General features: G+C 44.7%; 1 protein-coding gene across 1 annotated transcript in view; it reads left to right on the top strand.

The window, feature by feature from the left end:
• MEGF6 (multiple EGF like domains 6) overlaps window positions 1-11,702 on the top strand; it is a 46,112-nt gene extending 34,410 nt beyond the window's left edge. Inside the window, exons 26-34 of the mRNA XM_087702452.1 lie at window positions 219-350; window positions 1,302-1,430; window positions 2,899-3,027; window positions 4,588-4,716; window positions 5,623-5,751; window positions 5,844-5,972; window positions 8,412-8,540; window positions 9,776-9,907; window positions 11,686-11,702. Coding sequence (XP_087558578.1) covers window positions 219-350; window positions 1,302-1,430; window positions 2,899-3,027; window positions 4,588-4,716; window positions 5,623-5,751; window positions 5,844-5,972; window positions 8,412-8,540; window positions 9,776-9,907; window positions 11,686-11,702 — 1,055 coding nt within the window. The remainder of the gene's footprint in view (window positions 1-218; window positions 351-1,301; window positions 1,431-2,898; window positions 3,028-4,587; window positions 4,717-5,622; window positions 5,752-5,843; window positions 5,973-8,411; window positions 8,541-9,775; window positions 9,908-11,685) is intronic.
• Window positions 11,703-13,582: the final 1,880 nt, after the last annotated feature.

Genomic DNA, 13,582 nt, shown 5'->3' with positions numbered 1-13,582 from the left:
GGGTTGGGAATTCTGGGAGTTGAAGTCCACAAGTGGCAGCACAGGGGGGCATCAACTTGAAAGAAGCATGCAGATTCTCCAAAGACCTCTTGACATGCTCCAGATCCTTTAAAATTCTATTTTTATTCGCCTTCCAATGCAAAGGGCCAAAAAAACACCCATTCTTTTGCACACTTATTTTGCTTGTGTGCAAACAGGACTCTCTCCCCCCCCCCCAGCTTGCCCCCCTGGCACCTTCGGTCTGGGATGCGCGCACATTTGCCAGTGCGCGGGTGCGAATCACGACTGCCACCCGGCGAGTGGGAGGTGCCTCTGCGCCCCGGGATACCACGGCCACGGCTGCAAGCAGAGTGAGTTCACACGCGGGTGTGCAAATGGGAGCAAATTTGGGGGCGTTTGTGTGCAATGACGGGAGGGAAGAAGGGGGGAGAAACAACAGGGAAGCTTTCTTGCAAAGGGCGTGGCGGAAGCCCAGCAGTGATCCTCGACTTATGACCACAATCGAATCCGAAATGTGTGTTGCTAAGTGGGAAATTTGTGGGGGCTTGGCTCTGTTTTACGACCGTTCTTTCCACTGTTGTTAAGTGAATCACTGCAGTCAAATTAGTCACGTGGTCGTTAAGTGAATCTTTGGTCGCAAAAGGGGATCGTGCGACACCCCCTCCCCCCCAGGACACTGTGACCGTCGTTAATACGAGTCAGTGGCCAGTGGTCTGAATTTTAATCACGTGACTACAGGGATATTAGGACGGTTGTACGTGTGAAAAACGGCTTTTTCCCAATGTTGTTGTGACTTCGGTCGCTAAATGAACCGTCGTAAATTGAGGACTATCTGTACTCTATTCCCACGGCTGGAAAATCCACGGATTTTTCAGTTTTGCGTGCCCAATTTAAATGGCATTTTGCTGGATTTGGGTGGGAGGTTTGAGTGGGTTGCGCCAGCCGATAGAAGGGAAGCCCTTTTAAAAAAATAAATATATTTAAAAATAGTGTCTTAATTACCAGTTTCAGCTTAAATTAATACGCTAAATTAATCCCCGATTAAACCTTTTGAGCCAAATTTTCTTCCATTTGATGTGGCAACGTCCTCCTTCAATAATTCAAAGCCGGGGGGGGGGGAGAGAAAAAAATCACGGAGTCCTAGTGTTTGGGAGGGGGCACCACTGAGGTCATCCAGTCCAGCCCCCGCGCAATCCAAAATCTGAATGAGCATCCCTGTTTCAAGGGGCGGGAGAAAAGAGAAATCCTGTGGCAGGCTGTTCCGCCGGCTAACGGTTCGTTTCCATCCCACGGCTTTTCAGAGTGCCCGCCGGGACGCTATGGGCCGAATTGCGAGGGATTGTGTCAGTGTAAGAACGGCGGTGGTTGTGTGGCCACAACGGGGGTGTGCCAGTGTCCGGCTGGATACATCGGCGCCGATTGTAACGTAGGTAAGGCTGTGTTTATTTCTAGTCAACCGCAAACAGTAAAATCCTATTTGAAGCAACATGGATCGCTGAATGACCATCAAGAGCTCCGGGTTCAATTCCGGTCGTACATTGAGGCCTAGCTGCATGGCATCACTTTGCTGCTTTTGCTTCCCAATTTTTTAATTTTATTATGCGGTGGTTCTGCTTGGATTTATGCACCGTTTTCTCTCCTTGTGGCGTTTGTAATGATGAATGATTATGTATAATTTTTCTAGCCTGTTATCGTTTTATCTGCTTGCTTTCGTTTTAGCTTTTTTAAATAAAAAAATCGATGATTGGATTATTTCTCTTTTGATTCTTATTTTTTCCTCCCTTTTTTCCGGCTTGTTTTTGCTAGCTTTTAACTTATTTATTTATCAAATGTAACGGCTGATTGATTTCATCTTCAATTCGATTCACAGTCTGGGACTGGTCAAAACTTAACAGCTCAGCTGTTAAGGTAACTTCTGTGTATATATTAATATATTTATTATTATTTATTTCTTTTATTCATTAAACATGACTGGTGCTGATGGTTGATACGGGTGGCTGCCAGTTTATTATTATCAATAATCAATTATTAATTATTAACTATTAATTATTAACTATTAACTACTATTAACTATTAACTATTAATTATTACCTATTAACTATTATTATTATTATTATACAATTGTATCACAGCGGCCAGTTGTTTCGCCGGATTTGGCATTGGTTACCACCCAGGGGCCTAGGACGTCGTAACGTATTTTCGTAATATGCGTGCAGATCCAAGCAGTGCGGCTTTTTGCATTTGACTGATGGTGATTTTGTCAATTTTTAACTGTTTTAAATGTAATTCCAGTGCTTTTGGAATAGCACCCAGTGTGCCGATTACCACTGGAATTACCACTGCTGGTTTGTGCCATAGTCGTTGAATTTCGATTTTTAAGTCCTGGTATTTTGCGATTTTTTCATGTTCCTTCTCGGCGACCCTGCTATCACCTGGTATTGCGATGTCTATGATTGTAACCTTATTTTTCTCAACCAGTGTGAGGTCTGGTGTATTATGCGCCAGTATTTTGTCCGTTTGTATACGGAAATCCCACAAGATCTTGACCATCTGATTTTCGGTGACTTTTTCAGGCTGATGTTCCCACCAGTTTGTTGCTGTTTTAATATTATAATTTTTGCACAAATTCCAGTGGATCATTTGTGCTACTGAATTGCGATGTCTATGATTGTGACCTTATTTTTCTCAACCATTATTATTAATATTGTTACTATTATTATTAAATAAATAACGAGAAACGGGACATCCCTACCACCACTAATAATACTTTTATTTGGCCTAAACTCCCCTTTCTCTGCTTTAGAGCTGCTTCTAACCACAGTTGGGGAGGGGTCCAGAATCCCCGTGGCCATTGGATAGGGCCACCTAAAGGTCATTATATCTCACCCCCCCTTCCAGCTTGTCCGAGGGGACGTTATGGGACCGACTGTGCCCGTCCCTGCCGGTGTGGTGAAAATGTCCCATGTCACCCGGTGTCTGGTTCCTGCCTTTGTCCCCCAGGGAAGTCCGGTCCCGAATGCGAAAACGGTGAGTCCCCGCTCGGTTTTCATTTGACTGGGGAGGGTGGGAATTGGGGGCATCTCATCATATGCGCCCTCGATGGGGAAGGGGCTTCCCGGCTTGGGAAGTCGACGGAATGGGGTCTCTCGCATGGTTTGGCTCACCCCGCAGGGCTGTGGTTGCGATCCTGCCGGGGGTCACCCATTTCATAAGCACAGAGGGAGGCTCGGGGGCCGCCTCGCAGGGATGTCGCGCGAGCAGGCAAGCAGCACTCATGGGAGCTGAGTGTTTTGACAAGACAAACAGGGGACTCAGGTTGTAACCTACAGTCAGCCTGTGGGGTTTGGGAGAATGGGTCTCTGATTCAGGCCGGCCTACCCTGCAGGAGTGTTGTATAGATAAAAGCTGAAAAAAAATCTATCTATCTATCTATCTATCTATCTATCTATCTATCTATCTATCTATCTATCTATCTATCTATCTATCTATCTATCTAATCTATCCCTGTATATATATTTCTTTCTACCTGTATCTAATCTATCTCTTATCTATCTCTATTTCTCTCTCTCTCTATCTTTATCTCTCTATTTCTATCTATATCTATCTTTCTATCTATCTATCATCTATCTATCTATCTATCTATCTATCTATCTATCTATATATCTATCTATCTATTCTATCTCTTATCTCTATTTCTCTCTATCTAATCTATATCCCTTATCCATCTCTCTATTTCTCTATCTAATCTATATCTCTTATCTATATCTATTTATCTCTCTATCTTGCTATTTCTCTCTATCTCACTATTTCTCTCTTTATTTCTCTATCTATCTATCTATCTATCTATCTATCTATCATCATCTATCTATCTAATCTCTCTCTTATCTATCTATCTCTATTTCTGTCTCTCTTTAATCTCTATCTCTTATCTCTATTTATCTCTCTATCTTGCTATTTCTATTTCTATATCTATCATCTATCTATCTATCTATCTATCTATCTATCTATCTATCTATCTATCTATCTATCTATCATCTATCTCTTATCTGTCTATCTCTATTTCTCTCTCTATTTCTAATCTATATCTCTTATCTCTCTCTCACTATTTCTCTCTCTATTTATCTATCTATTTATCTATCTATCTATCTATCTATCTATCTATCTATCTATCTATCTATCTATCTATCTATCATCTATCTATCTATCATCTATCTATCTATCATCTATCTATCTATCTATCTATCTATCTATCATCTATCTATCTATCTATCTATCTATCTATCTATCTATCTATCTATCTATCTATCTATCTATCTATCTATCACACAGATACACAAACAAACCACTCGAGGCTGGTTCATTCCAGCCGTGCCCCATTTTGTTCAGTTTCTAACAACGGAGCATCCTGCACGCGGGTTAGACTAGATGACCTCAGGGGGTCCCTCCCAAGCAAAGGATTCTGGTGCATGATGCATTCAGCGGGGGCTTCCTTCGATGTTTTTGGGGGTGTTTGCGTTCCACCGGGAGCCGCATCCGACCCACAGTTGTGGGGGGGTTCAGCATCTCCCGCTTTTGCTTCTCCAACAGACTGCCCGGCCAATCGTTACGGGTTCAACTGTAGCCAGGTGTGCCCCTGTCAAAATGGCGCCCTGTGTCTGCCAGAAGATGGAGCCTGCCTCTGTGGGCTCGGATGGACCGGGATCTGGTGTGAAAAAGGTGATTTTTTTTCCCCCCTGCCTCTAAGATGAATCGGATGAATCCTGGTTCACATCTGTGTGGATTCCTGTCTCCTGGAGTTCCGCTGGCCAACCCATTTCCTTTTTGGCAGTGGTTTGCTCTCCAAACTTGTTTCATACTTCATTCCTGACAGACAAGGTAATATAAACCCGAGCGGTTTCCGTTTTTTTTCTATTATTTCAAAATCCGCATCCTTGCTTAAACCAGCATTCTTCCAACTTTGGCAACTTTAAGACGGGTGGATTTCAACTCCCAGAATTCCAAAATTGGGAAGGGGGGGGCTCCAAAGCGGAGCTGGTAGTAGATTCGGAGAGTGAGGAGGTTGGGGAGGAAGATGGGCCAGTCCTGGGGTCTGGGGAAGGCTCTGAGGAGGGCTCTGTGTCGGAGGCAGAGAGGGGGCCAGAGCCGTATGCCAGTTATCAGCTGCCTTCGGAGTCAGACATCAGTGAGGCAGAAGTACAGCTGGAGCCTGTTCCCAGTGTGTGCATGCGCAGAGTTGCCAGACGAAGGGGAGACCTAAAGAACAGGGGTCGACTTGGGAGGAAGGCCACAGATGGACGGTGAATGGCCCCTCCCAGAGGGGATAAAAGAGGAGCGCCTGGGGAGTGGAGTTTGCAGGAGACCATTAGTTCGTTTAATTGGTTTGTGATTCTCCGAAGCTCCTGGCCGAGTTTTGCAGATATCGGCCTGGCAGCTCTCCAAGCCAGATAAGGTCTGTGACCGTAAATCCTCCCTTGAAAGACTTTGCTGGATGTGAAGGAGCAGAATTCACAGTCAATTAATAAAAGGGATTTTTGTCGGGACGAGGAGTTTGCTTCCAGCTCTCGGGAAGCCTTGCTCAAAACACCTTCAAATATGTAATATAAAGGGGAATTCTCCCCCCAGGATGCCCTCCGGGGAAATATGGGTCCAACTGTCAGCTGAACTGCACTTGCCAAAGCAACGGGATTTGTGATCCGGCCACGGGGATCTGTCGGTGCGGGAAAGGCCGGTACGGGAATCAATGTGAACACGGTAAGCCCGCAACGATTTTGTCCGTGGATTGTCTTAGGTGTTTCTTTTTTACATATTCTTTTTTTTTTTCCTTTTGATTTTCCCCCTTTCAGCCTGCCCAGCTGGATTCCACGGGATCGCCTGTCGGGAGCGATGCAGCTGCCAAAACGGGGCCTCGTGCGATCCGGGATCCGGGGAGTGTCTTTGTCGGCCGGGTTTTGTCGGCCGCTACTGCGAAAAAGGTTCGTCGAATTCCCGCGTCTTGGCCGATTCCCCGAAGTTAGCGAAGATGTGATGCTTAAATCAGGGTTATGCACTCCTTTTCAACGCTTAAAACGAGTAACTTTATTCGTGTTTTTTCCCCCTTCCTGCTGCGCGCCTTCTTCCTTTTGTGCTGCGTCTTTTTTTGGGGCAATCAGGAGGGGAAAACGAATGTTGGTTTAGCGGTTTAGCATTTTGTATTTTTTTCAAAAGTTGTGAGTGCTCCAACACTGGAAGTTTTTAAGAAGTGGTTGGACAATCATTTGTCTGAAACGGTATAGGGTTTCCTGCCTAGGCAGGGGGTTGGACTAACTGACCTCCAAGGCCCCTTCCAACTCTGCTATTCTGTATTCTTTCTTTCTTCTTTCTTTCTTTCTTTCTTTCTTTCTTTCTTTCTTTCTTTCTTTCTTTCTTTTTCTTTCTTTCTTCTTTCTTTCTTTCTTTCTTTCTTCTTTCTTTCTTTCTTTCTTTCTTTCTTTGGCTGGTTGTTAACTGCAGTGAGGTGACACGAGGCTGGATCCAGGCGGTTGTAACCGCCTCCCTTCGGGAGGGGAACTTCCCCGCCGCACTGAAAGCGGCGGTGGTGAGACCCCTCCTGAAGAAACCATCCTTGGATCCAGCTGTCCTCAACAGTTATCGTCCGGTCTCCAACCTTCCCTTTCTGGGGAAGGTTGTTGAGAAGGTGGTGGCCTTCCAGCTCCAACGGTCCTTGGAGGAAGCAAACTATCTAGACCCCTTCCAGTCAGGCTTCAGACCCGGTTACAGCACAGAAACCGCTTTGGTCGCATTGATGGATGATCTTTGGAGAGCCAGAGATGAAGGACATTCCTCCATCCTGGTCCTTCTTGACCTCTCAGCGGCTTTCGATACCATCGACCATGGTATCCTTCTGCGACGACTGCGGGAGGTGGGAGTGGGAGGCACCGTGCTACGGTGGTTCTCCTCCTACCTCTCGGACAGGTCGCAGTCGGTGTTAGTGGGTGGGGAGAGATCGTCCCCAAGGCCCCTAAATTATGGGGTGCCGCAGGGTTCGGTCTTATCCCCCCTACTATTTAACATCTACATGAAACCGCTGGGAGAGATCATCCGTAGGCACGGGATCAGATACCATCAATATGCGGACGATACTCAACTGTATCTGTCCGCCCCGTGCCAAATCAATGAAGCGGTTGACGTGATGGGCCGGGGTCTTGAAGCCGTTATGGACTGGATGAGGGTTAACAAGCTTGTGCTCAACCCAGAAAAGACCGAGTGGCTGTTGTGTTTCCCTCCCAAAGATTTGGCCAATATTCCAACACTCAGGCTGGGGGGTCAAATTCTACACCCCTCAGAGAGGGTCCGCAACTTGGGAGTCCTCCTGGATCCACAGCTGTCATTCGACCACCATTTAACGGCTGTGACCAGGGGGGCATTCGCCCAGGTACGCCTGGTGCGCCAGTTGCGACCCTACCTGAACCGGGAGGCCCTCACAACAGTCACTCGGGCCCTTGTGATCTCTAGGCTGGAATACTGCAATGTGCTCTACATGGGGCTGCCCTTGAGGAGCATCCGGCGACTTCAGCTAGTGCAGAACGCAGCCGCGTGAGTGATTGCGGGTGCACCCCGATTCACCTGCATAACACCTATCCTCCGCGAGCTGCGCTGGCTACCTGTCGATCTCCGGATGCGCTTCAAGGTGCTATTACTCACCCATAAAGCCCTACATGGCAGTGGATCTGGATACTTGAGAGACCGCCTTCTGCCAATTACCTCCCTACGACCAATAAGATCCCATAGACTAGGCCTCCTCCGCATTCCATCGGCCAGCCAGTGTCGGCTGGCAACTACAAGGAGGAGGGCCTTCTCAGCAGTAGCCCCGACCCTTTGGAACGAGCTCCCCGTGGAGATTCGTACCCTCTCCACCGTCCAGGCCTTCCGCACTGCCTTGAAGAACTGGCTCGCCCGTCAGGCCTGGGGATAAGAATCGCTACCCCGCCCGAATGATGAATGGATGTTGCTTACTATTTTATTATACGTTGTTATCTTAATGTTGTATTCCCTTCCCCCTGGTTTTCTGTGAGCCGCCCTGAGTCCCCTCAGGGAAAAGGGCGGCCTACAAATGCTAATAAAACCTAAACCTAAAACCTAAACCTTTCTTTCTTTCTTTCTTTCTTTCTTTCTTTCTTTCTTCTTTCTTTCTCTTTCTTTCTTTCTTTCTTTCTTTCTTTCTTTCTTTCTTTCTTTCTTTCTTTCTTTCTTTCTTTCTTTCTTTCTTTCTTTCTGCTTTATTCTTCCTTTCCCCCGCAATATGGCGTTTGGGTGCTTTAATTCCAATTCTACGCTGACTTTTGTACGGAAATGGGGATGCAGTCATTTCACATACGAGCAGCAAGAATTTAAAAAGTTCAGGGAAAAAAACGGCACGGCCTTTTCGGTTACAGGCTGCGAGGCAGGGAGATACGGAGAAAAATGCCAACGGGCGTGTGATTGCGAAGGAGAAGCCCCGTGCGAGCCCTCCACCGGCCGTTGTCTCTGCCCTCCGGGGAAAACGGGAGCCAGGTGTGACCTTGGTGAGTGTGCAAATGGATCAGTGGAGAACAATTGCAATTGGATTGTGGGGGAGGGGGGGAAATGCAATGAGAACAATTAACCAGTGGAACGGCTTGCCACCAGAAATCGTGGGTGCTTCATCACAGGAAGGTTTTACAGAAAAGACTGAACAGGCACCTGCCTGAAATGGTGTAGGCCCCTCCTGCTTGAGCAGGGGGTCAGACTAGAAGACCTCCAAGGTGCCTTCCAGATTCTATTCTATTCTATTTATTTCTATTCTGTTCTATTTCTTTTTCTATTCTCTTTCATTCTCTATTCTATTCATTTCTATTCTCTCTTCTCTTCTCGTTCTATTCTTCTCCTTATTCTACTCATATTCTATTCCTTATTTTATTCTATTTCATTATATTTCTTATTCTATTCTATTTATTTCTATTCTATTCTCTCTTCTCTTCTTATTCTCTTCCTTATTCTACTCTATTCTATTCCTTATTCTATTCTATTTCATTATATTTCTTGTTCTATTCTATTCTATTTATTTCTATTCTATTCATTTCTATTTTATTCTCTTCCTATTCTATTCCTTATTCTACTCTATTCTATTTGTTATTCTATTCTATTTCTTATTCTATTTTATTCCTTACTCCATTCTATTCCTTATTCTATTCTATTTCTTATTCTATTCTATTCTATTTCTTATTCTATTCTATTCCATTCTATTCCTTATTCTGTTCTATTCTATTCTATTCTATTTCTTATTCTACTCTATTTGTATATTTTATTATTCATTCCATTCCAATCTATTCTCACTTTTCATTCTATTCTATTCTGTTCTTTCTATTCTGTTCACTTTGGCTTAGCAAGAGGCTAGAGGGGAAAAAAAATACAGATTTCCCAAAGTAAAGTTTTCTGCAGATTTGCCAAGGAGCCCAGAGCAATTCCTCCGATAGACATCACAAAAGGCTTGGGATAAATGGGAAGATCTGCAACTTATTGTATTATTCTACAGCATCTTGTGATGCTGTTGAGGTTTAACATACTTTAAAAAAAAACCTGCGTTTATCTATCAGAAAAAAATGTCTAAAAATAGAGGACAGACTAAATGCCCTCTAAGGGATCCCTTTTAGAAGTCCAGCCAGCTGGATTAAGGGGATCCGTTCTGCAAGTTCTAACATCAGAGATTGGGAAAATGGGCCAATGGCAGGTTTGCACACGAATTTAACCCTTCCCTTTCCATGCCTCCTGCTAAATCCAGATTGTCCGCTTGGAAAATTCGGTCCGGATTGTTCTCTGACTTGTAAATGTTCCGCGGCCAACGCCTTTTGTGACGCAAAGAACGGACACTGCGTGTGTCTTCACGGATACGTAGGAACGACGTGTCGAGAAGGTAGGCCGGGCTGACGGACGAGCGGGTTGCAAGAACCAGAAAGACAAATCTCAAACTCTCTCCCCTGAAAAGCTAGCTTTCTCGGTTCAGGGAGCCGATGTGTGATAAAATGCCCTTTCCGGGGTATTAAATGCAGAACTGGCCACTTAGGATCTCTTGAGGTGTTATTTCTATGCACTGGAGGGTTGGATTAAACTGTTTTTAATTCCTTTCGTTGACATGCTTACGTCTCTTCCGCCGTGTTCTCACCCTACGCTAAATAAACGAATTGATTTAATGGTGGTTATTTTTTACACATTTCTATCCAAAAGACGAAGGGACACAGTGGCTCAGTGGCTAAGACGCTGAGCTTGTCGATCAGAAAGGTGGGCGGTTCGAATCCCTAGCGCCACGTAATGGAGTGAGCTCCTGTTACTTGCCCCAGTTTCTGCCAAGCTAAAAACACGTCAAAAATGCAAGTAGAAAAATAGGAACCACCTTTGGTGGGAAGGGAACAGCATTCCGTGCGCCTTCAGCGTTGAGTCATGCGGGCAACACGACCACGGAGACGTCTTCGGGCAGCTCTTTGGCTTTGAAACGGAGATGAGCACCGCCCCCTAGAGTCAGGAACAATTACCACATATATGCAAGGGGAACTTTTGCCTTTATCTTATCAAAAAGACGCTCACTGTCTTGTGCCAAATAAATCAGGAAGTTGCACACTATCCTGCTTTTCTGCAGAAAACCTTCTTTATTTCAAGTTCCCGTTCTAGCTGACCTCCTTGGCATTTCCTGGTGGTCTCCCATCCCTCCCAGCAGCTTTACTGCTGCGAGAAACAGCCGAGCGAGTGGCGTGGTTTTTATCCATGCTGGAAATTTAATCTTTTTTTTTCTTCTTTTCAAAGGAGGCCCCCCTCAACTGACAGCCAGCTCAAGGCAAGAAGCTAGACAGAGTGAGTGATTTCCAAGTCTTCGTACAATTATTGGGGGGTGGGTGGGTGGGATTTAAGGTAAAATGGTAAAGCTTGCACATATGTGCTCTGGGGAGCGCTGCTCCTCTCTGTTTCAAAGCCGAAGAGCCAGCGCTGTCCGAAGACGTCTCCGTGGTCATGTGGCCGGCATGACTCAACTCCCGAAGGCGCACGGAACGCTGTTCCCTTCCCACCAAAATTAGTGGTTCCTATTTTTCTCCTTGCATTTTTGACGTCCTTTCGAACTGCTAGGTTGGCAGAAGCTGGGACAAGTCACGGGAGCTCACTCTGTTACGCAGCGCTAGGGATTCGAACCGCCGAACAGCCGGCCTTTCTAATCAACAAGCTCAGCGTCTTAGCCCCTGTGCCACTGTATCCCTAGTATTTGATGGTGGTGGGGGTAGAGTAACTCAAACAGATGTAGAGCTTTGCATCAATTAAAGTGTTTTTAAAAAAGGCAGGAGGTATATAGCTCTCTGTGCTAGAGAATGGATGGATTATTTAGAAATAAAATTGATTAAGTAGAAATTTAATTTTTTAGCCTGCCTTTTCAACCTTCTCTCTCTTTCTTGCACACAGAAATGTACTTTTAAATTTTGCGGACCATTTCAAAATCCAGAAGTTTTTTTTCCACAATTCGTGAGGCTCATGAAACAAAAGGGGGGGGGGATTTGCCCACCCACCCTCTCCCTGAGAATCTAACTTTCTACGTGCGGGGAAGGCTTGCAAATCGAAACTTAGAGATTTCCAAAGGAATGATTGCTGGTTTATGGATCACGCCTGGGACAATGTTTAATTGCTCTTTTTTTTGTTTTGTTTCCCTTCCAGATTTGACGAAACTATAGATATTTGCTCCAGAGGTGGTTACAAGGACGCTATGAAATTTAGCCAACATCTAGCTCACATTTGTGGTTTGGAGGGATTTCCCCCCCCCTGCCAATGTGAACGTCGCGTGCTCTTTTAAGAAATGCAAGATTTTGGGTGCGGTGGAAATGAATTCGAAAATTCAGGCCCATCCTAAATTGCCTGAATTGTTGCTTTTAAGACTCCGTTTCTCCACTCCCCCCCCAAAAAAGATTTAAGAGGGTGGGTAGGGGGGGATATCCCCCCCTCCCAAATGTAGGGGCTGAGAGAGAGACATCCAAAATACGCACCCCAAGAAATAACATTAAAAGGAAAACAAGCTCCTCTCGCGTGGGGGGGGGAGGAAACCCGTTAAAAAAGTGATTCAAGAATCCTGAACTTGGTGGGGGTGTGTGGACTAGATGACCTCCGGGAGGTCCCACGCCTGCAACGGCATGAATTCTTTATTTTATTCGGTTTGGGAAGATCTTGATGGGAAGAAATCGAACTGAACTCATCACGGGCCTTGGGAGAAAAATCAAACTTTTTGACAACTTTTGCGAGGAAGAAAATATATATGTTAATTTGGAACAAACTTTTCGGACAATTTTGGGGGGCATGTAATGCCTGGTGTTATTTTTATTTTTTGCAGACGGAGTGCAAAATAAACCCAATTTCTTCCCCTTTTGTGATTCTCTCTCTCTCTCCCCCTACAAACGGCTCGTTGTAGAAAAAGGGCTAAGTACTATATCCTGCCTTGTATCCAAAAAGAATTATGATTTTCTTACATTACCGTAATATTTATGTTCGAAACTGAAGCTAAGAACTTTGTGGTTCCTTTTTAAAAATAAATAAATAAATAAATAAAATGAAGTAAAATCCAAAGGGGCAACATTTGCAGTTGATTCATCCTTGATATGGCTGCTAATTTTTTTTTTAATCTTATTTTTAAATTTGTGGGTCCGCAGATTACTAGGAAAATTCTGGAGAAAGTGATTATTATCATTTTAAAAGTTTACAAGGCAAAAGATTTAGGAAGTTCAAAGCGAACCGGTCCAAATCTACCGAATACCACCTCTGGTTAGGAACTCTTTGAATACATTGGAAAGTTTACTGATCGTTTTGCTAATAAAAAAAAATAAAAATTCAGGTTAGTCCCTTGTTAATTGCTTTTTTAAAAAAAAAAAATCTGCCAGAACAAATGTGAAAAGAGTCAGGTTCTACATTTAGGCAAGGAAAACGAAATGCACAGCTACAGTATAGGTGGTACCTTGCTCACTAGTAGTAACTGTGAGAGGGATCTTGGAGTCCTAGTGGAGAACTGTTTAAATAGGAGCCAGCTGTGTGCAGCAGCTGCCAAAAAAGCCAACACAGTTCTAGGCTGCATCAACAGAGGGAGAGAATCAAGATCACGTGAAGTGGTGATACCACTTTATAAGGCCTTGGTAATAAGGCCACACTTGGAATATTTGCATCCAGTTTTGGTCACCGCAATGTAGAAAAGATGTGGAGACTCTAGAAAGAGTGCAGAGAAGAGCAACAAAGAGGATGAGGGGACTGGAGGCTAAAACATATGAGGAACAGTTGCAGGAACTGGGTATGTCTAGTTGAATGAAAAGAAGGACCAGGGGAGACATGATAGCAGTCTTCCAATATCTCAGGGGCTGCCCCAAAGAAGAGGGAATCAAACTATTCCCCAAGGCACCTGAGGGTAGAACAAGAAGCAATGGGTGGAAACTAATCAAGGAGAGAAGCAACTTAGAACTAAGGAGAAATTTCCTGACAGTGAGAACAATTAATCAGTCAAACAGAAGTTGCCTCCAGAAGTTGTGAATGCCCCAACGCTGGAAGTCTTTAAGAAGATGTTGGATAGCCATTTGTC

This window comes from Thamnophis sirtalis, unplaced genomic scaffold (genome assembly GCF_051295495.1).
Source record: "Thamnophis sirtalis isolate CommonGarterSnake01/CBP01778 unplaced genomic scaffold, rThaSir2_p1.2 scaffold_15, whole genome shotgun sequence".
NCBI classification, from domain to species: domain Eukaryota; kingdom Metazoa; phylum Chordata; class Lepidosauria; order Squamata; family Natricidae; genus Thamnophis; species Thamnophis sirtalis.
This window is presented reverse-complemented; position numbering and strand designations above follow the sequence as displayed.